This window comes from Panthera tigris, chromosome A3, assembly GCF_018350195.1.
Source record: "Panthera tigris isolate Pti1 chromosome A3, P.tigris_Pti1_mat1.1, whole genome shotgun sequence".
NCBI classification, from domain to species: Eukaryota; Metazoa; Chordata; class Mammalia; order Carnivora; family Felidae; genus Panthera; species Panthera tigris.
This window is the reverse complement of record NC_056662.1, coordinates 90,093,333-90,115,457: the sequence shown is the minus strand read 5'-3', so window position 1 is coordinate 90,115,457 and position 22,125 is coordinate 90,093,333. Positions and strand designations below refer to the sequence as shown.

At 50.1% G+C, this 22,125-nt stretch overlaps 2 protein-coding genes across 9 annotated transcripts; one reads left to right on the top strand and one right to left on the bottom strand.

The window, feature by feature from the left end:
- The first annotated feature begins 223 nt into the window (after positions 1–223).
- LOXL3 (lysyl oxidase like 3) lies at positions 224–18,776 on the top strand. 6 transcript variants are annotated; one of them, XM_042981797.1, is made up of 16 exons: positions 224–2,050; positions 3,861–4,024; positions 4,686–4,900; positions 12,384–12,440; positions 13,075–13,134; positions 15,304–15,523; positions 15,766–15,946; positions 16,091–16,245; positions 16,487–16,654; positions 16,792–16,954; positions 17,161–17,404; positions 17,497–17,612; positions 17,692–17,828; positions 17,925–18,036; positions 18,221–18,295; positions 18,398–18,776. In XM_042981797.1, the coding sequence occupies exons 1-15, from the start codon at positions 1,075–1,077 to the stop codon at positions 18,292–18,294; spliced, it is 3,042 nt and encodes a 1,013-aa protein (XP_042837731.1). In that variant the 5' UTR covers positions 224–1,074; the 3' UTR covers position 18,295; positions 18,398–18,776. The 6 variants fall into 6 exon arrangements, with proteins under 6 accessions (XP_042837731.1, XP_015393562.1, XP_007083542.1 ...); XM_007083480.2 differs by having other exon boundaries at positions 242–327; positions 1,726–2,050; positions 18,221–18,776; XM_015538076.2 differs by lacking the exons at positions 12,384–12,440; positions 13,075–13,134 and having other exon boundaries at positions 225–2,050; positions 18,221–18,776.
- HTRA2 (HtrA serine peptidase 2) lies at positions 18,732–21,996 on the bottom strand. Of its 3 annotated transcripts, XM_007083482.3 has the most exons (8): positions 21,424–21,992; positions 21,119–21,323; positions 20,837–21,031; positions 20,564–20,596; positions 20,224–20,329; positions 19,975–20,044; positions 19,198–19,293; positions 18,732–19,090 (listed from the first exon to the last, which is right to left on the bottom strand). In XM_007083482.3, exons 1-8 carry the CDS (start codon positions 21,927–21,929, stop codon positions 18,925–18,927), a joined length of 1,377 nt encoding a protein of 458 aa, XP_007083544.1. In that variant the 5' UTR covers positions 21,930–21,992; the 3' UTR covers positions 18,732–18,924. The 3 variants fall into 3 exon arrangements, with proteins under 3 accessions (XP_007083544.1, XP_042837738.1, XP_042837739.1); XM_042981804.1 differs by lacking the exon at positions 20,224–20,329 and having other exon boundaries at positions 20,524–20,596; positions 21,424–21,995; XM_042981805.1 differs by lacking the exons at positions 18,732–19,090; positions 19,198–19,293 and adding an exon at positions 19,458–19,871 and having other exon boundaries at positions 21,424–21,996.
- Between the last annotated feature and the right edge of the window lie 129 nt (positions 21,997–22,125).

Here is a 22,125-nt window from a genome sequence, read left to right as displayed (position 1 = left end):
GCCTCCAACCCGCGGGAAAAGAAAGCTTCATTGAGCAGGCCGGGAGGGTCGGCGGTGGGGGGCGGAGGGAGGTGGAGCGGCTGCGGCCAGCTCCACGGGGGAGGGGAGGACCAAAAGGAGAAGAGGAGGGAACTGGCCTGGGAGGAATCGAGGGAGAGGGCGGAATGTGGGAGGGCTCAAGGGGACATGGGAGGGACGAAAGGAGAGGGGGGAAAGAGGGGGGGGGGGTCCAGTCTCCCCTGGCCGAGCACTTTTTTGGGGAAGTCCTAGGACTGATCTCCAGGACCTGGACTCTTCTCCCAGCCCCTAGGTCCCCGCTCAGCCAAGGTAGGGGGAGTCACGCCGCCGCGGGAGGAAGGAGCGTTTCGGATGGGAGGATGGTGGAGGGACCACGAAAAGGGGTGATGCGGGTTAGGGTCGAGGGGAACCCAACCCACTGAGGGTTTTATCATTGTTAAAGAAGAGTGAGACACAAGGAGAGTGGAGAGAGGAGGCAGATATTTGGCGGGTGGGGGGCTGCAGGATGTTCCAAATAGGGCAGCCGCGAGGGCCCTAAGGCTGGGGGCTCCTCTGTGAGGCCCTACCCCTGGGCCCCCAAGCCAGAATGTCCCCAGAACAAAGCTTTCCTGTTGTGTTGTTTGTCTGAGTGGGGGGAAGCATGTTCGGGGGGCCTCTTGCTGGAGAGGGGCTGTTCTCAGCCCCAGACAGAGGAAAGGCCTTGGCTGAGGAGCCGATTGGCGATTGGCGCCCTGGGCTCCCGTTGCCCAGTGACAGCCATGGCAGTGTTGGCAGGAGGTCTGGACAACCCCACCCCACACCCCTCTCAGCTTGAGGCCTGGCCCTCCTGGGCCCCTTGAACCTGCAGGGCATGTGAGAGCCTGTGTGCTGGGTAGGGTGTGCAGGGGGTTCTCCATGTGTTCTGGTCTCTGCCCTCTCTGCCTTGGGATCTGCCCAGACAGGACTCTGGGCTTGGCTCCCATTCAGGAACCTAACTAAGATCTGAGGGTCTCCTAACCCCCCTTGCCTGCTTCTCTCCACAATCAGTAGCTGTCTGTCCTCTGTCCGAATGGCTGAATGGAATCATCTGGGTCCTTCCTGCCGCCTGTTGCCCCTCGTTGGCTCCTGCCAGTCCCTCTTCTCACCTGTTGCCCATGTCTCTCCATTGCTCTGTGTACTTGGCTCTCTCACAATCACCTTCTATCCATCTTCCACATTGTCTCTCTCTGCTGTCTCTTTCTGTTTGCTCCCGCTTTGTTCCCACAGCTTCCTTCCTCTTACATCCTGTCTGGGTCTCCCTCTTGCTCAGTCTTATCTCTTTCTCTGGACCATTCTCTGCCCTTGGTCTCTAATCACTATCTTTTGATCTCTGGGTCTCTTAGACCAATGGGTGGGGGTGATGGAGGTGCCAATGACAGAACTAGGAAAGGACGTTGTGAGACAGAACAACTGATGGGGACAGTTTTACTCTTTACAAAAGGGAGGGAGAGCCTATCTCTGGGTCTCTGTCTCTCGCCTCCCTCCCTAGTCTTCACCTCTCTCACTGTGTTTCTGCTCTTGTTTAGTTTGTTTCTTTCTCATTTAGTCCATGGGTCCCTGTCTTTCTCTCCCACCATCTCTGTCTCTGTCCTTATTCAGTGTCTCTCTTCCTCTCACGACCTCTCTCTGGAACCCAGGCCTGACTTCATCTGTGATTTCTCTTACACACTCTCTCTCTGGGGCACCCAGGCCTTCCCTGCCATGCGACCTGTCAGTATCTGGCAGCGGAGCCCATGGGGGCTGCTGCTCTGTCTGCTGTGCAGCTCATGCCTGGGATCTCCATCCCCATCCACGGCCCCCGAGAAGAGGGCTGGGAGCCAGGGGCTGCGGTTCCGGCTGGCTGGCTTCCCCAGGAAGCCCTTTGAGGGCCGAGTGGAGATACAGAGAGCTGGCGAGTGGGGCACCATCTGCGATGACGACTTCACGCTTCAGGCTGCCCACATCCTCTGCCGAGAGCTGGGCTTCACAGAGGCCACGGGCTGGACCCACAGTGCCAAATATGGCCCTGGAACAGGTAAGCAATGCTCCATGCATGGCCTAGGTATTGTCTAAATGCAGGGAGAGGGAACACCAGGATGGCACAGGCACAGGGACCCAGGACACCAAAAACAGCCAGTGTCAAGTAAACCCGTGGCTGACAAACCAATCAACACAGTTGCTTCCCAGAACTGTGTGACCTTAAGCTGGTCAGTGCCTTCTCTGAACTTCAGAGGCCCTAGGTGCAAAATGACTACATGATCTCTAAGTTCCTTTTTTCTGCAGAAGTATGATTCTACCTTGCTACATGCAAGGACAGCCCTGATACAGGTGAGCCCTGTACAGTTAAAGTACAGTTGGTTTGATGAAAAGCTGAGAACAGATAAATGATGTCTGGATATCCCAAAGCCAGAAAGGATCACAGATACTGCAGCTGACCAAATCAGATTATAGGCAAGAGCTGAAACCAACAAGCTGGAACTAAGAACAAGTATAAACTCTTAAGACAAGAATGAGTGTGGCTAGTAGGGGCTTAGGAGGAATTCTGAGACCTGAGGATGCTTACATTGTAGGAGCCCACAATGGGACTGATGGACAGAAGCTGGTGCAGTCTGCAGCTAATCCCCCACTTCCTACTGGCTGGACCACTTCTGGAATAAAGCGTCACTTGTAGTTGCCACATTTAAAGAGCGACAGTAGAGGGGCTCTTGGGTGGCTCAGTTGGTCAAGTGCCCAACTCTTAATCTCAGCTCAGGTCTTGCTCTCAGGGTCGTGAGTTCAAGCCCTGTGTTGGGCTCCATGCTGGGCATGGAGCCTACTTTTAAAAAAAAAGAGAGAGTAGAAAATGGAAATACTTTCAGAGGAGAGCTGCCCAGATGTGAAAGACTGGAAGTCAAGTTTCAAGAGGGAATAGCTGAAGAAACCAGGGATGTTTGGTATGGAAACTAAAAGCTTTGGGTAGCAATTGCATGAAGGTTGTCTCCAAATATAAGGACAGTCATTTAGCTGACAGTCATTTAGCTGCCTGGATGGCATCGAAGGACTGAATCAGACCTTGGGGGATAGTCATAGAGAGTCACAAGGACTTTGTGATGGTTCAGTGGCCTGGTGGGGCAGGAAGTAGTTATCCCAGCAGAAGCTGGGAAAGGCCTGTCAGGGTATGCATGATAGGTCCCTGCCATTGGTTGGGACAGTCACATTGGGAGGAATCCCATGGCCTCTGGGGGGAATTGAATCCATCCCAACTCTGAGAAGTCAGCAATACTCATTTCAGGATGGTCCAGGCAGAGAGGAAAACAAGGGGGCAATGTAGTAACACAGACAGGGAAGACGCATGGGAGAAAGTGAAGCTGAGAGGAAAGGATCTTAGATTTCCAAGTCTCACAAATGGCTCAAACCCTTAAGCCCCCATGTATTGGCTGTGTGGTCACCCCAATTTCTTTATGTAAAATGGTGATAACACCTCTGGCAGCTCTGTTCTAAGAATAATCATGTATATACATACATGGCAGAGTGCCTAACACACAACACATACTTGATTAATTGTAGCTATCATTGAATAGGTCAGGACTGATCAGAATTTCAGTGTTGACTCTTGGTTTTTTATTCACCCTACCAAATTCTTGAGTATCCCCCGATCACAACTGACCCTCCATCAATCCTGTGCTCCCTTTCCTATTCCCTTCCAGGGTCTCCTCTTTCACATCCCATTATCTAACCAGAAAAATGGGATCATCAGGCCAGGTGTGAGGCCTCCATGGTCGCTCTCCCCCAAATCCTCACCACTTACCCTTCTCCTCCATCCTGCCTCCACAAGCCTCTCTATTCCCTCATCTCTCCCTCCACAGGCCGCATCTGGCTGGACAACCTGAGCTGCAGTGGGACTGAGCAGAGTGTGACCGAGTGTGCCTCCCGGGGCTGGGGGAACAGTGACTGTACCCATGATGAGGATGCTGGAGTCATCTGCAAGGACCAGCGCCTCCCCGGCTTCTCGGATTCTAATGTCATTGAGGTCTGCAGTTTGTACACACACACACACACACACACACACACACACACACACACACACACACCCCAGGATGGCCAGAGAGGGCTGTGGGGTGGTTATATGTGGTTAGAGGGGATGCTAAAAGGTAGGGGATCCTATATGCCCCATGGGATCATTTGGGTCGGTGTGAGGCTGAGGGGGTGGGGGACAAATGATAATGCTCCTAGGCATATTAAAGCCCAGGGTTGTTTTCACATTAGCATTCACGTCACTAAACCTGGCAGGCGCCTCTCCAACTTCATCCCTGGTCCCCAGGACATCCCTTGCTCTCCCTCTCCTCAGAGGTTCCTGCTCTCCTGGAACATTTCCCTTCTTATTCTCTCCTACTTCTTCCTTCAGTGCCACTTCCTCTGTGAACTTCTCCCTCGTGCTCCGGCCGCCTTGGCTGCTCCTTCCTCAGTTTGCTCCGCACCCGTAATCGCCTCTCAGAGCAGGACATGTCCTTCCACTCCCGTGGTTGCAGGAAAGTCAGTTCGCCACAGAGAGCAGGAGTGCCTCTCAGACCTGTGTCAGCCCCTGCTCGCCACTGTCTTCATGGCAAGCACGCTGATCAGGGTTCCTTAAGGGTGGCAGGACAAATAAAAGTCGCTGAGACTCCGTCCTCTGCCTGTGGTCCCCTCCCCAGGTAGAACAGCACCTGCAAGTGGAAGAAGTGCGACTTCGGCCCGCCGTGGGGAGGGGCAGGCGGCCTCTGCCAGTGACCGAGGGACTGGTCGAAGTCAGGCTTCCCGACGGCTGGTCGCAAGTGTGTGACAAAGGCTGGAGCGCCCATAACAGCCACGTGGTCTGCGGGATGCTGGGCTTCCCTAGCGAAAAGAGGGTTAACACGGCCTTCTACAGGTGAAGGGGCGTGGGCGCTGGAGGGAACAGACTGGGATGGAGGGGTGCTCGCTAGGAAGCGGTGTCTTGACCTCTGAGAGGGTCCGGGGCTCAGGAACAGTGGGGAACTATGGAGGCCCTTTCGAAACTGGAGAGTTGAGAAACCCTGTGGAACTATGAAGGGCTCCTCAGGGCGGGTCCGAAGTGGGGCAAGCGAGGCTCCGTCTCTCTGAGGTCCGCAACCGGGGCGGGGCGAGTGGCGGCCGGTCGCGCGTCCGCACCCGTGACGCCCTCGGTTGGCAGGCAGAGTCCCGGCTCCCCGGGGCGCGCGCCGAGCCTGGCGAGGCCACGCCCAGCGGCCGGCTGTGTCGCGGGCGGGTACGGTTACGGCGCGGGCGCGGCTCCGGGGCCCGACGTCCGAGTTCAAGGAGCGCGCGGCCGCGCCCTGCGGAGGCGGTGCTTGGGTGTGTCCAACGCCGGGCTGGGCGCGGGAGTCCCCGCCAGAGGGCCAAACCTTGAGGGTTGGGGGGGCTCCCGGAGAGGTGAGGCCTGCCCCTCGGTCGCGGCCATCCTCGAGGCGCGTCCGTGAGCGCGGGAGCCCCTGGCACTCCTAGGCAAGTCTTCCAGAATATCCTTTGGCCGAGGCGCCCGACCCTCTCCACCTGCCCTGGAGCCCTGGGGTACGCACTGGCTACCAGGGTAACGAATCACACTGGTAAACTGCTCTGTGCTTACCGTGCCTCGCAACCCTGGAGCATCATATGTGGTCGTTTAGAGGAATTTGGAAATCTTTACAGTCACTCTAATCTATTTTGCAGGCTGAAATACTTTTTTTTTTTCCTCTCAGCTCTTCCTTAGTTGAGTTTTGCAGAAAGACCTCTTGACATCTAGGTCAGGTTCCACTGGACACACAACGTCAGATATCGTCTGATTAGAGCAGGGTACAGTAGAAATGCTCAACTTTGAGTAGAGCATGCCCAGATTTTGTATGCCTTTCTGTTGAGGAAACATCCCACCGTTCATATTGAACTAGTAATCATCTAAAACCAATTCAGATCTTCCTTTATCCTTGATACTAATAGAAAAGCCTATTTGAACCTAAATCTATGTTGAGTTTATTCTATTAAGTTAGTTTGATACATCATTTAAAAACCACTTAAAAGCCACAGTGAACCCATGAGATTATCTTGAATCTTGACATTATTTTCCATTTATCATCCCTCCCAGCCTCCTCTGGAAGATATACAGGATAGCTAGGTCTTCTGGCTTCATCAGAGTGACTGTTAAAATTATTGAAATGTTCAAAACCAAAGTCTAACCCTTCCTTACTCATCAAGTCTTTACTCATTACTTGTGAAATGTTTTTTCCCCACTAATTGGGAACAAACTGAACACTACAATGATGTAGCCAGCATTTCACCATTTTATCTATAATGAAATCGTGGGAGATTTTGTTAGTCTTCCTTAAAATCTAGATATATTATGTTCATGGCCATTTTCCAGCCTTCCAATTTAGAAAGCTTATCAAAAAAGGAAATCATGGTGGTTTGAGCTAACTTTTACTGAAATCCTTCTGGGTCTCTAAGCATCTCCATATTTTTTCCCCACTGTTCACAAACTTTCCATTTAATAACTTATTTTAAAATATTATTCTTTAGATTAAGGAATCCTTTTTCTTCTTTTTGAAAGTAAATACATTGTCCAACCTCTAGTCTTTTCCATACTTGCTCAGATTTTCGTTGCCTTGGCTCTCAGACACACCTGAAAGTTCTTTCAGCCCCAAGGAATATACTTTATCTGGTCTGGAGACTCAAACTGTTTTAAAACAGCTGTGTGCTGTGCTCCTTTGCTATTATCTGTCTTGGAGCTATACTTCTTTCTCTGTGCTTTTTCTTTACTTTGCCTGACCCCAACATCAGGTTCTGAAAGATTTATACAATTTAAAAAGCAGGGATTTCAAGTGAAGACGATAGCATGAACAAAGGTGAAGAGATTCATTTGGTCAGTATTTATATATTGTCTACTGTTGTAGACACTAGGGATTCAACAGTAAACAAAACAGACAAAAATCCCTGATCTCATGGACTAGTGAAGAATCAGAAAATAGTAAAATTTCAAAATGCAAGGATGGCAAAGAGTGTAATGAATAAAAATAAAGCAGGGAAGGAGTTAGGAAGTAAAAGTGAGATTGCAATTTTAAAAAGAGCCATCAGGGAAGGCCTCTTTGAAAAGGCATCATTTGGGAAAAGATTTAAGGGAGGTGAGAACACAACCTGTAGAAATCTAGACAAGTGTTGACAGGAAGAGGAATGATAAAAATGAAAAGATCCTAGGGGTCAGGGGGAGGGAGGGGAGAAGAGTCATGCTCCTGGAGGCCACTGGGGCTGCAGCTGAGTGAACAAGAGAGAAAATGATAGGAAAGGTGATATAAGAGGGGATAGGGAAAGAATAGGAAGCCTGATTGCATAGGGCCATTTGGGAGGACTGGTGTATACTCGGTGGGAGATGAGGTTTTGAACAGAGGTGTGACATCTGACTTCCATTTTTGAAGTATTATTTTGGCTGCTTTAAGAATAGACTGTGAGGAGGGCACCTGGGTGGCTCAGTCAGTTAACCATCCGACTTCAGCTCAGGTCATGATCTCACCGTCTGTGAGTTCGAGCCCTGTGTTGGGCTCTGTGCTGACAGCTCAGAGCCTGGAGCCTGTGTCTGATTCTGTCTCCCTATCTCTCTGCTCCTCCCCTGTTCATTCTCTCTCTCTTTCAAAAAATAATAAACATTAACATTATATATATATATATATATATATATATATATATATATATATATATATAAAGAATAGACTGTGAGAGATACAGTAGAATCAAGGAGGCAGAGAAATTAGTTAGGAGGTTATTGTCTCCTGAAAGCCAAGTACAGAAAGTGAGGGTGATGGTGACCAGTGAAAGAGATGAAAAATTATAAAATTCTGTGTATGGTTGAGGTAGAGGCAACAGGATTTGCTGATGGATTTAATGTGGTGGGAGAGGAGAGCGATTAAGGTTCACCCCAAGGTTTTGAGCCTGAGCTAAGTATGGAGATGGCCTTACTTGATAAGGAAGACAATGGGCGGAGCATGTGTTGTGTGAGGATTGGGGGGAGGGGTGTTGTATACCAAGAACTTGGTTTTGGACCTGTTTAATTTTTGGACATATGACTCTAGAGTTGCTGAATAAACATATTTTAAGTCCTAAAACTGGACATCACCAAGGGAGTGAATGTAAACAGGAAAAAAGAGGTCCAAGGACTGAACAGAGAGCTTAAATGTTATGTCAGGAAGATAAAGTGAAATGCAAACAGCAAGGTGAGGTAGAAAGAAGACCAGGCAGAGCATGGCGGCCTATAAGCCAAATAAAGCGCTTCAAGGAGGAGACGAAGAGCGCCATCACCTGAGTTGGTGCTGCTGGTGGGTCTAAAAGCACAAGGACTGAGACACAAATGCTGGATTTAGCAAAACAGAGTCATTGCTGACCCTGACAAATTTGACAGTGACTAGGATATTTTTGAAAAGACAGTTGACTAGAGTAGAAAATTGTGCTGAGAAATAATGGAAGGAAGATCTGAATGCATAAAAGCCAGAAAATGGAACTTTTTGATGCCAGATTGGAGAGTTTGATCTTTATCTTATGGAAAAATTAAAAATAAAAGTATTTGTATGGGACAATGATAAAATAAGACCAGTGTTTTTAAAGTTTACCTGATAGTAGTGAATTGGAGGAGGAGGTTCTAGATGCCATAAGGCCAGTTAGAAGCTTGTTATAAAAACGAAGCTGATTAGGAGGGTGACAACAAAGAGAAGGAGGAATGAATAGCTGAAGGATGACTGATAATAGAAAAGAAGGGAGAGACACCTGAAATGATCCTGAAGCTGCTTGAGAGAAGGATGGTGCAAGCCAACAGGCATCTCTGGGCTTCAAGTTAATATGAACTAGCTTTAGAAGTGAGCCATCCTTGGGATGTTTGAGACCCAGGAATTACCTATAGGTATGCATGGCCTGAAGTAATTTTCAGAGATCAGGAATATTTGTGTACATCTTGGAATCTGCTACTGAGTCTAGGATATGAAGGCTGGAGAAGGACACATACTAAGAACAGAGACCATTCTTAGTGAGGAGAGAGGTTGCAAGAGTCCTGAGAGTTCTGTGATGGAGATATGAGATAGGCTTCCTTTCACGGCCAAATCACACAGAGGGAGCATTCTCATGGGTGGTACAATCATAAAGGATAGATAAGATCATTTATAAAGAACTCCACCTTCCATAGAGAAAGAAGATACATCTGCTGGCTTTTAGAGGAAGCCAGTAAGATTTAAGGAATGAGAAAATCAGAATGAGGTGCGTTTATCATTTTTCAGCTTGGTTTTATAGTTCTTCCCTACAACACGTGAAAGCTGTAGAATTTTAGAAGAGTAAAAGAATGTAGAGATAATTGAACCATTTACTGCCCTTTTGCAGGCAAAGAAATTGAGGTTCTAAGAGCTTAAGCGCTGAAAGCTATTTACTGAACTCCTGCTATTTGCAAAGCACTGTGCAAGGTGCTGAGAACACAGAGGTGCTGAGAGATCATGGAAGACCTCACAGGCTACACTAAGGATTTGGGTCTTTATGCTAAAAGCAATGGGAAGCGACTGAAGTGTTTTCATGAGCAGGGCTGTAAGAGGACATGATCAGGTTTGTGGCCCCCAAAAAAACACTCTGCATTTCTGAGAATGGTGTGGAGAAGAACAAGAGTGAGTGGATTGAAGAGATGTTTAGGAAGTAATACTGACATGACTTGGTTCTGTACTGACTTTGGGAACCAAAGACGAGAAGTATCAAGTTGACTCCTAGGTTTCTAGGGTGGATTTTGCTGAAAGAATTACAGGTTTATTTTTTGCACCTATATTACATTTTAGAAACATTAAGAAGGCAGGGGCGCCCGGGAGGCTCAGTTGGTTGAGCATCTGACTCTTGGTTTCAGCTCAGGTCATGATCTTGTGGTTTGTGAGTTTGAGCCGCCCACTGGGCTCTGTGCTGACAGCATGGAGCCTGCTTGGGATACTCTCTCCCCTCTCTCTCTGCCCCTACCCTGCTGACACTCTCTCTTTCTCTCAAAATAAACTTTAAAAATTAAAAAAAAAAAAAGGCAATGGACTATACCAGGTTAGGTGTAAATGGGAACATATAAAGAGAGGATGTGGAGTGAGAAGAATGGCTTAGGGCTCCAAAAATGTAAGTGACTAGCTAGAGGAGGAACATGCAAAGAAGACCAAGAGAGAGCAACTGGAATGAGGAATCAAACCAGACTCATAGTGTTAGGACAGCCAAGGAGGAAGAGAAGGACAGAACAGCAGTGTGAGATGCTACCAAAAGGGGAACATGATGAAAACTGAAGCTGTCTACTGGATCTATTCTCGCAGAGTGATGGGGAAAACCAGAAAGGAGTGGGTTAAGGAATGAGTGGTAAGAGATAAGATATAGAAGTGGAGCACTGACGACTCTTGACAATTTTTTCTATGAAGAGGAAGGGAGATATGGGGTGGAGGGTGTGTATATGTGCGTGTGTGTCGGAGAGATCGGAACAGGTTTAAAATGAATCAGTTGAGGAGAGATTGTATTCGACCTCTCAATTTAGGAGAAAAAAGATCCTAAAGGATGGAATTCAGAAACCTTTTGGGGGAGTGGTCTTGGAGGCGAGAGATGGGTGGATAAGAAAAGGTGATGCTGACGCGGGTAGGTTTTTATGTTTGATGGTTGAAGGAACAAATTGTAAGGGGAAACAAGCACATTTGTGAACGTGCAAGTGTAAATCAAAACAAGTGTCAGTACTAGTATTAAATAAGTACCAGATCCTTAATATAATCTATATTGTACTTTATTATATATATATATATATATATATATATGTAAAATCATATGTACCATATGATGTATAATATAAAACCTTATAAATAGAGAAGAGGTACTTCTAAAATCTAGATAATACTACATTTTTTATGCTTATGTATTTTAAGAGAGAGAGAGAGGGAGAGCATGAAAGCATGTATGCGAGGGGAGGAGGGGCAGAGAGAGAGAGAGAGGGAGAGAGAAAATCTCAAGCAGACTCCATGCTGACAGCGTGGGACTTGATCCCACGAACCATGGGATCATAACCTAAGCCAAAATCAGGAGTTTGACACTTAACTGAGCCACCCAGGCATCCCTAGATAATACTACATTTTTCTGAGTACTAGTTGGAGGATCAAGGTAATCTTGAAAGAAAACATAAAATACATTTCATTTTAGACATATCTGAGAAAAAGACATTTGGAGAAAAAGTTTCACCCTATACTTATATGATGAAAGGTTCTAAACTCTTAGTAATGTCTCAGGAAAGGGACCTGAGACTTATTGTGCACTCTTTCCAAGGAATGTTGGACACTGGATATTTTGGCAAAAAGACCAACTAAATCCATCCTCAGGAAGAAGCCAGGGCAGGAAGTACCAAGCAACTTCAGAGCTGTTTCAAATCTGTTTATTAACATCCAGTGCATCTGCACACAGTATACTATGTCCAGATATGACTCCTCAGGAGAAATAAGAGTAGGAACGTGTTTAAAGAAAGAATAACTAAGATGATAACAGGGAGTCTCATAAACTTAGAAGAACAGACAGACAAAACCTGCATTCATCTATACATAGTTGGACAGAACGAAGAGGGGGCAAAATAAGTCTTTGAAATCAAAAGGAGAATGAGAGGAGAAACAGACCTAGTTTCCAGACCTTAGACTTAAGCCAACCTCTTGAAAAATAAAATAGGTCAAATATTTAGGCCAATTAAAAAGAAATAAAGTTTTAGAACTTATTTCTCTGGACGTAAGTTTGGGAGCTGAGCTTGGTTTGTAAATGACTAAAGCATATGGGATTTAATTTGGGCAGGAAGGATGCTGTCATCCTAAGCCGCCTGGCTTCATGCTCCCCAGTCAAATCAAGTTACTGTCCTTGGACATCCAGCCTTGGTGCTTGGTCCTAATTCACTGGCCTCAGACATGGAAATGCCAGAAGTCAAAGAGCATCCAAGAATAAAAGACAGTCAGCCTCCCTATGACCAGACCAGTTCTCTCTCCTTGCCTGGTCAGTCTGGCGATCTTAACAATCCTAACATCCTTCTACTTATACACTTCCCCATAGACCTCCCCTGAGGTTCAGATCAACCCTGATATCGCCCCTAGTCCCCATTACTCACTACCCTAGTGTAATTTCTGTGCGTGCTGGTACAGGGGCTCTATCAGCCTGAGTCCATGAATTTCACTACTGTTCATCAGTGTGGTTATGTGCGCGTGAGGCCAGACAGCTGTGAAGGGTAAAGCCTCGGGAGTATCTGATGTTATAACATCTTGTTGACTTTCCAATTTTCCTGTTGGAAAAGAAGTTTGCCCCTGGCTGCACCAGCCTTTCCCACTTGGTTCTAGACTGATTTTGACTCTGCTATTGTCTTATCCTCACAGAAAGTTGAGGAAGCGAGCGGCCAAAGCCTCGGCCCGACGCCCCAAGCCCCTTGGAAGGTAATGGGGCAAGAGCCCCGGGACCTCCTGCTCGCCCCTGAGGCCCCAGGAGGTGGATGGATGGAAGGCAGCCTATCCATGTCCATCCCGGAACCCAAGCTGATGAATTAGGGATGTAACTGCACAATGGCCATTCCAGGGGAGGTAGGGAAGGGAAGGGGAGGCAGGCATGGGGATGGGCAAGCTTTGACCCTAGGGTGCACAAAGAGGAAATAATGTAGGAATGGCTGAGGAGAAGCCTTCTCATCTTTATGCTTCCCCCAAATAGCTTGGACTCCAGCCTCAACCACCTGCATGCTTCCTACCCCCCTTAATTCAGTTCACCCACATTCCCATTCTCTCTCCTCCTTTTACCTTGTATCCCCTTCTTCCGTCACCCCCTGGACTGACTAGATTTTTCACCACTGTGGTTGAATTCAGAGTGCAACAGGAGTTCCTAAAGTAGAGTTCAGTGGTGTGCAGCCGTCAGTGTGTGGAATACCTGGCCCCCTTCACTTTACTCCTTCCCACACTCTGCATAAAGTGTCCTTCCCGGAAACAGGAAAAAAAAAAAAAACAGAAAACAAAACCCTCTACCTTTCCTGGGCCACATACCTAACCACTACCTCCACTAACTTCTTTCTCCTTTTTTCAGACCAATCACCAAGCTTAAAGTCAAACCCAAACCCCGAGTGGGCAGGGGATCAATCAAGAGGTAAATGAAGTTCAGGCTGGGTGTGAGGAGAGGGAGAGTGCAGAGTGATGATGAGTCAGGGCAATTGAGCTGTGGTCAGGAAGGGGTCTAAGAGGCCCCCACCTAGAGGTGGAGGGGTGGCAGTAGCTATTAGAAACCACCTTCCAGATGAGTCACTGAAACATAAAGTGATGCTGGGCCTTATCCTCGTTTCTGGGGAATTATGCTTATCACAGGATTTTTGAAAGTCTTGATAGAAGTTCATCCACTGAACTCCTGTTCCACAGGCTTGTTTATCTTCTCCCAGTGAATTCTAGCAGATATTCTAGCACTTTCTCCTTCAGATGCCATCCTTGCCTCTCCCCCCAAGAAGTTAAGTTTGCCTAAGGGATCAATGTTCCCATCTTAACTTTATTTTTTAAAAATAGGTGCTACCAGCTTGGAGGTAAGACTCAGGATCCCCTCTGGAAACTTTGCCAGGGATGGGTTCAGATTATAACCCCTGTGTCTCTGGCCCAGTTGACACAATTAGGCTCCCAGTTCCATAATTTTCCTTGTGGGGGTCCTTCAGAACCGAAGGGAGTAGAAAGCTTCCAACCCCACTGATTACCTCTCACTAGGCTTCCAAAGGCCATTTGCACATGAGAAGTCTCCTTGATAACTTCTTCAGCAGTGGCTGAGACACAGAGGATTCATCCCTTTCTTCTGTCCCCTCCTCTCTTCTGCACATTCTGGGATCACCCAGTGGTTCCCTGGTGGCCCTCCTTCTCCAGCTCCTCCTTGTGGTGGCTTCAGAGGAGCTTGGAATTTGAGAGTACTCTTGTAGTACCTTCTAGCTAAGGGTCATCTGTGCCCAACATAGCCATGCTCTGGCCTTCCCTGAACACCAAATTCAAGGGCACAGTGCTGTTTTTACTGTGTTCCTTGTGGGGAAATGGGAGGAGGGAGTTTAGAAGAGCAAGATCTTTTTCCTGTGGTGGCCTCTTTGACTTTTATTTCAGCAAAACAGGACTTTGGGAGACTACCTGATCTGTTTCAGCTTCAGAATCCACTGATCCTGAGCTTCCAAAGGTATTCTGTAAAGTCTCCAGGTGTGTCTGTTGTGCTTATGTTTCCTCCGCTCTGCATCTTCCTAGGCAATGACTTTGAGTCATCATAACCTTTCTTCCTCTGACATCAAGTGATGGGCACATTACTGAATTAGTTCATTGCCAAGCCAGCCTCACAGGCCCATACCACCAATAGCAGTCCTCCTCTCTGGGCACTGCTCTCACCACACGCCTCACTGCCATCTCTTACTCCGTTGGTGTGAATACACCAGTTCCCTCCTTCTCTCAAGGCATCTCTCTGAAGGGTTTCCAAGGTTTAACATCTCTAGTTTAGTCCCATTTCCATGCTTGGGTGGCTACAGAACATTCTTTCTGTTATGTTTAAATTGCAGAAGCATGGACTACCTCATTAAAGTCCAGCTCAGGTCTGGAGAGACCGCTACCATTCTGTTGTGCATATTCTCTCCTTCTCTGGTCATATGGACTAACTTTTGTCTGTCTTGCATTTGTACATCTTCATTCCCACATGTGCCAGCCCCAGTCCTTCCCTATGTCCACCTTCTGGTATAATCTTCTCATAACTACCCATCATACTCTGGCCTGGAAGACCCTCTAGCCTCTGAGAAGCCATTTAGACCCAAGATTTACTCAGTCCTTTGCATCCTGACTCATTCAGTTATTTCAGCCTCAGCATAACAGAAGGATGTGCTCACGCTGGTTCTTCAGGCTTCCTGTTTGTGTCAGCTACTCCCTCCTGCCCATCTCTTCCAGCTGGGCAGTCCTGGCTTCTCACTCTCTTTGCACGGCAGCCTCAGCCTCAGCCTTCCTTAGGGCCAGCAGCCTGAAGCCATTTGGAGCAAGGTTTCTGTCAGGCAAGTCAAGACTAACTGTCTGCCCATAGTGGTCTTTGGCTGAAGGTCCCCAAGGACCCTCCTATCTGGGTAATCTGGGCTCTTTCAGCCTGGAAACTTGCCATTCCCTTTGTCTCTAAGGAGGGAAACAGCAGAAAAGAAGGGAAGAAGAAGGGATAAAATGGTCATGAAAGGTTGGGGGATGGTGGAGGCATGGAGGGGAGGAGGGTTGTCGGCAAAGAGGCAGGAGCATTGTTTTACCCTACTGCACCCCACTCCTGTCCCCCCAGGCTGCTGGCCCAGCGGCAGCAACACTCCTTTGGTCTGCATGGGGTGGCGTGCGTGGGCACGGAGGCCCACCTCTCCCTCTGCTCTTTGGAGTTCTATCGTGCCAATGACACCACCAGGTGCCCTGGGGGGGCCCCTGCGGTGGTGAGCTGTGTGCCAGGCCCTCTCTACGCAGCATCCAGTGGCCAGAGGAAGCAACAACAGTCGAAGCCTCAGGGGGAGGTGTGTGAGACAGTGACTATAACCTTCCCCACCCCAGGTGGAGAACCCCTTAGCCTAGCCAGCCCCTGACTTAGCACAGCCCTGACCTTTGAGGACAGAGAGGAACCTCTCAGGGGGTGGGCCACAGACCTGAGACCACCCCCTCCCTCCCACCAGAATCTCCTTTATCACCCAGGTCTACTTAGCCCTCTCTGTGCTGATGTTTCCATTCACTGCTTTGGGCACATCTCTCTCCTCTATAGACCCGAGTGCGTCTAAAGGGTGGGGCCCACCCTGGAGAGGGCCGGGTAGAAGTCCTGAAGGCCAGCACATGGGGCACAATCTGTGACCGCAAGTGGGACCTGCAGGCAGCCAGCGTGGTGTGTCGGGAGCTGGGCTTCGGGAGTGCTCGAGAGGCTCTGAGTGGTGCCCGCATGGGGCAGGGTGAGGGGGATGAAAATGGGAGGAAGAGGGAAGGAGGAGGTACACACTCTCCCGGGGGGTGGTGTATGGTCCTTGGGAAGGAGACCCCTGGGCAGACAATGAAGGTCCAGTTATAACCTCCTGATCTTTGACCTCTGACCCTAGGCATGGGTGCCATCCACTTAAGCGAGGTTCGATGCTCTGGACAGGAACCCTCCCTCTGGAAGTGCCCCCACAAGAACATCACAGCCGAAGACTGTTCCCATAGCCAAGATGCTGGAGTCCGATGCAACCTGCCCTACACTGGGGTAGAGACCAAGGTCAGTTATCTTCCCGGTTTAGTCCGGAAATCTCGCATCCTATCCAGTCCTGGTCATGATCTGCAGCCTGACAGCTTCCCAGCCCACTGTCCCAGGCCCCTGCCATCCTACAACTCCCACCTGATGCCCCCACTTGCTAGCCTTTATGTGCCTCTGAATCACCCTTCAGCCACATACCTGTTACAGGCTCCCACTACCCCTCCCCAAAAGCTTACCCGGAACTTCCATTGTGTCACTACAGATCCGACTCAGTGGGGGCCGCAGCCAACACGAGGGGCGAGTGGAGGTGCAAATAGGGGGACCTGGGTCCCTTCGCTGGGGGCTCATCTGTGGGGATGACTGGGGGACACTGGAGGCCATGGTGGCCTGTAGGCAACTTGGACTGGGCTATGCCAACCATGGCCTGCAGGTGAGTGGGAAGGAAAGGGAAATCAACACGATTGCCTCCAAAGCCTGTGTTTGGGGCAGAGGACTATGGAAATGAGTCCCTTGGACCAAGAGGCTGGATGGTGGGGGTCTCACAGAAACACCAACATATGTCCCCAGGAGACCTGGTACTGGGACTCAGGGAATATAACAGAGGTGGTGATGAGTGGAGTGCGCTGCACAGGGTCTGAGCTGTCCCTGGACCAGTGTGCTCATCATGGCACCCACATTGCCTGCAAGAGAACAGGAACCCGCTTCACTGCTGGAGTCATCTGTTCCGAGAGTGAGTGAAGGATAAGGTGATGCAAGCCAGGGAAGGGAAGCTCTGGGCCACCCCCTTTGAGGGAAAAAGAGAGCCATAATCTGGAGGGGGTGCTCCTTCCCTATGAAGAAGCAGCCTCTCACACTCTACAGGGGAAGCAGAAGCACCCCCATCTGTCTCCACCCCTCAGCAGTGACTTCCAACACTCTGCTCCCTTCCATGTGCAGCTGCATCAGACCTGCTGCTGCACTCAGCACTGGTGCAGGAGACCGCCTACATCGAGGACCGGCCCCTACACATGCTGTACTGTGCTGCAGAAGAGAACTGCCTGGCCCGCTCAGCCCGCTCAGCCAACTGGCCTTATGGCCACAGGCGTCTGCTCCGGTTCTCCTCCCAGATCCACAACCTGGGACGAGCTGACTTCAGGCCCAAGGCCGGGCGCCACTCCTGGGTGTGGCACGAGTGTCATGGGTGAGAGGGTCAAGTAGAAGGGCAAGGTCACTGGAGATGGGGCAAGCCTGCTGGGGGCAGGGACGAAAACAGGGGTTCCCTTGTCCCCACAGGCATTACCACAGTATGGACATCTTCACTCACTATGATATCCTGACCCCCAATGGCACCAAGGTGGCTGAGGGCCACAAAGCTAGTTTCTGTCTAGAAGACACCGAATGTCAGGAGGGTGAGTTGGGCCTAGAACAGACTCCGGTATCTCCATCCCACAGCCTTGCCTCACACTGACATATGCCAATCCCTCTCAGATGTCTCCAAGAGGTATGAGTGTGCTAACTTTGGAGAGCAGGGCATTACCGTGGGTTGCTGGGATCTTTACCGGCATGACATCGACTGCCAGTGGATTGACATCACAGATGTGAAGCCAGGAAACTACATTCTGCAGGTGCCTGGGGCCTGAGATCCAGCTGGCAAGTGGGAGGAGTGTTTGTTAAAGATTTGAAGACTGAAACTGGTCAAATTGACTTTCTCCCACTCACAGGTGGTCATCAACCCCAATTTTGAAGTAGCAGAAAGTGACTTCACCAACAACGCAATGAAGTGTAACTGCAAATATGATGGACATCGCATCTGGGTGCACAACTGCCACATTGGTATTTGATGGGAAGAGCAGCCCAAAGAGACTGGGGGATGGGAAGGAAAGGCCTTCATTCTCTTCTCCCAAAGTCAGTTCTATATCTTCCCACCCTCCTCTGGATCTCCCAGCCTCTCCGCTTCTACTCACCCTTCCCCACAGTGGGTCCATTTCCCTGCCTAAACTGCCCATTCACCTTGCAGGTGATGCCTTCAGTGAAGAGGCCAACAGGAGGTTTGAGCGCTACCCTGGCCAGACCAGCAACCAGGTCATCTAAGGTGCTGCCACCCTCCTCTGAAAACCACCACTGGCCCCTAACGGCAGGGGTGTGAGGCTGCCATTACCTCAGGAGCTTACCAAGAAACCCCTGATGTCAGCAGGCCGGCCATGCTCATCCAGTGTGTGCTATGGATGTGGAAACATCAAAACGAAGTTATTGCCCTCCTTCCTACGCCAGCTGCCGGATCTGTGGCCAAGCACGGGGAATTTTTGCTCCCAGGCCCAGCACTGAGTGAAGCACACTACAAAGAGCAGCACCTGATTGACTGCCCAGAACAACAGACAGCAGGAGCTCATTTTCTCAAATAGGGAGGTCAGAATGGTCAGCTCCAGTATCTCTCCTCAGTTCAGGGGGAATACAGCTTTACCTCTAGCCTCTTCATGGGGAAAAAGATCAGTACCCCCCCCGCCCCGCCCTTATTTTTGACTATAACATGATGCTAGGTATAATTTTATTTTATATAAAAAGCATTTGTGTGATTCCTCAGAGCCCAGGGATTGGTGCTGGTGGTTGGAGGGACCTGCCCCCCACTGGTTCATTTAATCCTCTGTCCAGGTACCCTCAGAGCCTAGGCCAGGAAAGCAAGGTGGAAATCAGAGCAGGAGCCTCAGAGTCCTGCTGACCCACTCATTCTGTGACTTCAGGGGTCACATATAAGGTCAATGTTTCTGGTCCCCGCCGGATGCGCACTGCCAGCTGGGATTGGGTTCGAACAGCTTCATAAATATCTTCAGCATTTTGTACCAGCTGCTCCCCAATGGCCAAGATCACATCACCCGGCCGTAGACCAGCCCTATGGTGAAAGATGGACAGAGAGAGAAAGGAGGGACTAGACAGCCCAGTTCAAGGGCACATGCACACTTCACCCATCCCCACCTCACAATGCAGTCTCTCCCTCACCGGTGGGCAGGGGAGTCCAGGATGACTTTATGGATGAGCACACCATGCTGAACATCAGGGAAGCTTGGTTCTCGAAGCTGTAGTTCAGCAAGGATGCTGAAAGGACATAGATCACCCTGTTAACCACACCAAGGCACTCTCCCTTGGGTTCACCTCAAATCTCTCATCAACACACTGACAATTGTATAGACAAGGGCATGCACTAGATACTCCAGATACAAAGGCAATTCACTTTCTGCCTTGTCGAAGTTAGGAAGTAGGACATGTATGTAAAAAGTAACTAATTCCAAATGACACACACTACTAAATAACACTGATGTCATTCTAGAATTCTAAGGGAAGCTTTAAGGAGAGAGTAGAACTTAACTTGGGTGTAGAAGCATGGTTCTGGTATTTAACCATATAAAGCAAGAATAACATAAATAAAAACATGAGAGTAGGAAATCAGGTTGGCTGAAACAGAGTATATTCATGGAAGAAGCCAGGTCTGGAAGGCCGAACTGGAGACAAATGGCAAATGGCCCCTGAACACCAGGTTAATGGACTGAAGTTTTTAAAGCAGCAGCAGGATGAAATCAATCTGGTAGCAGGTGTGCAAAATGGATTGGAGTGAGAAAGTCAATATGATGAGAGAGGACAGCTCTTCTGATAGCTCCACGTATGAGGCAACTCATCTTAGATAAAGATAAAATTGGTAACAAAGCTCAACAGAGATGCTAGTTGCCCACCATTGAGTACACTGGTAGTCCTACAGGTCACTACTTTTAAAGTTCATACCTGGGAGTCAGGGTCAGCATCATCACCCCAATGTAGCGGCGCTGGGACCCACTGATTCCAAACCAGGAATCTGTGATGGAGGGACAAAGGAGCCTCATTCGGCTACATCCTTCCCTCCCCTCCCTTTCCTCCCAACAGACCCCCACCATCCCCCTCCCCACACTTCACCCCTCCCCCTTCTCCAGCAAGGCCCAATGAATGCCCTTCCCACCACTTAAAGGAATCCCTTTCCCCCTAAGCCAGGCTCACTCTTCTTTTCCCCACGATGCAGAAACTCTCGAAGGCGATCAGAAGGGATAGCAAAGGAGATTCCAGCTGTGACCTTCATGGTATTCACTCCGATCACCTCCCCATCCTGCAGGGATAGAGCCCACTATTCCCTAGCCCAAATAAATAGTAGGAGATGGAGATACCTGAACAAGAGTAGCAGGAAGTATTGGGGAGTTGGGGAGATCTGGTTGGATTTTGGGAGATAACCAATAGGAGACTGCTCAGAAACTTGACCAAACATTGTTGAATTAGGGAACACACACCCCTTCTCACACTGACCTGGAGCAGGGATTCTTGGAAAGAAGGATGTCCCACTCACCAGGTTAACCAGAGGACCTCCAGAGTTTCCAAACTGCAAGACAAGGACAAAATATGGAAGAGATCCAGGGACTCTATGCCTGGGGGCATAACCAGGATGTAGGCACTTTCTCCAAATTCTCTCTTTTCCCAGCCCAGTCACAGTGGCCACATATGTGCAGCCCAACCTCTGTATATAAACTCGTCCACCATCTATCACAGTTGGTTCCTGCCCCACACAGCCTTTCCCCCAACCCCCAACCTAGTTTGCCATTTTTCTCATATCAGGACGCACATCAATAGCTGCATCAGTCTGGATGTATTCCACATTGGTTTGGGGGAGGCCCAGGTCTCTGGCTGGACGCTGAGCAGAGCTGACAATGCCAGAAGTGATCGTGTTCTGCAGTGCAAAGGGACTTCCCATGGCAACAACAAACTCTCCTTGCCGGACATCGGCTGAGCGTCCCAGGGGTAGGGTGGGGAGAGGTTCCTAAGAGAGAATGGGAATAAGAGACCTGTCGTCTAGATATGTGAGCAAATTCAGTCCCAACCAGACCCGGCCTGCCTAGACCCCCACCTTAGTCTGAATCCTCAGCGTGGCAATGTCTGCCACAGGATCCACAGCTGTGACCATGGCCTCATACGTGTCGCCGCTAAGCAGCCTCACACGGACTCGGCGCCGATCAGCCACCACATGAGCGTTCGTTACGATGAGCCCGTCGGCAGCCACCACGAATCCTGAGCCATTCGAGATAGGGACTTCGCGGCCGGAGAAAGGGTGCCTAGGATGGGGGTAAAGCAAGGATGTGAGGAGACTCAGACACCTAGCTCGCCCGCTCCTTAGCCCGCGGCTGGGTGCCTCCTGCCCTTCCCCACCGTTACCGGCCCAAGATCTCGATATAAACCACGGCAGGTGCTGTCTTCTCCACCACGTCTGCGATGAAGTTGTACTGGCTCCGGGGAGAGGTGGGCGGTGAGCCAAGGACCGAGGCGAGGACCGCTGGAGGACCCCGACCCCCGCCCCACAATAACAACAGCACTGCCCCCCCAGCGCCCAGCGCTACCGCCAGCCATATGCGGGGACGGGTTCCAGGAGTCTCTGAGACCTCCCGGGTCTTGAGATCCGGGGACCCTGCAGTCAGCCGTGCTCTGGAATCCAAAGTCCCCGACGTCAGACACGTCCGTGGTTCAGGGACCCCCCCAGACAACCGGGCCCAGAGACTGGGGGTCCCATAAGTCACTCGGGCCCGAGGGTCAGGAGTTCCTGACGTCAGCAAGGCCCGGAGGTCAGGGGTCAACAGGGGCCCCTTCCCCCAGGGAACCCCCCCCAAAGCCCGCCATCCCCAGAGGTTCCAGCCTGCACCCCGCCCCGCCCTCAGTGCAGCCATCAGCTCCGCCTCGGCGGCCTCTTCGCCCGCCCTACACAGAGGCGGTGCCCTGGACGCGAGCTGGCGGACAGCGGGACGCGGAGCACGCCGGTACCTGAAGTCCTTCAGAAGTGCACGCCGGGACCCAGGATTCCGGGAGGCCGACTCCGCCTCCGCCCCGTGAATGCTGGGAATTGTGGTCCCCGCGGGACGCGAG

Excerpts from the sequence above, each read along its gene's own strand:
- LOXL3 (XM_042981797.1), top strand. The coding sequence starts at position 1,075 with ATGGAATCATCTGGGTCCTTCCTGCCGCCTGTTGCCCCTCGTTGGCTC. Across the intron at positions 16,655-16,791 it reads ATGCCAACCATGGCCTGCAG|GAGACCTGGTACTGGGACTC; the intron begins GTGAGTGGGAAG and ends ATATGTCCCCAG. Across the intron at positions 17,613-17,691 it reads AGACACCGAATGTCAGGAGG|ATGTCTCCAAGAGGTATGAG; the intron begins GTGAGTTGGGCC and ends AATCCCTCTCAG.
- HTRA2 (XM_007083482.3), bottom strand. The coding sequence starts at position 21,929 with ATGGCTGCACTGAGGGCGGGGCGGGGTGCAGGCTGGAACCTCTGGGGA. Across the intron at positions 20,597-20,836 it reads AGACTGATGCAGCTATTGAT|TTTGGAAACTCTGGAGGTCC; the intron begins GTGCGTCCTGAT and ends CTTGTCTTGCAG. Across the intron at positions 19,091-19,197 it reads CTGGACTCCCCTGCCCACCG|GGCTGGTCTACGGCCGGGTG; the intron begins GTGAGGGAGAGA and ends CTTTCACCATAG.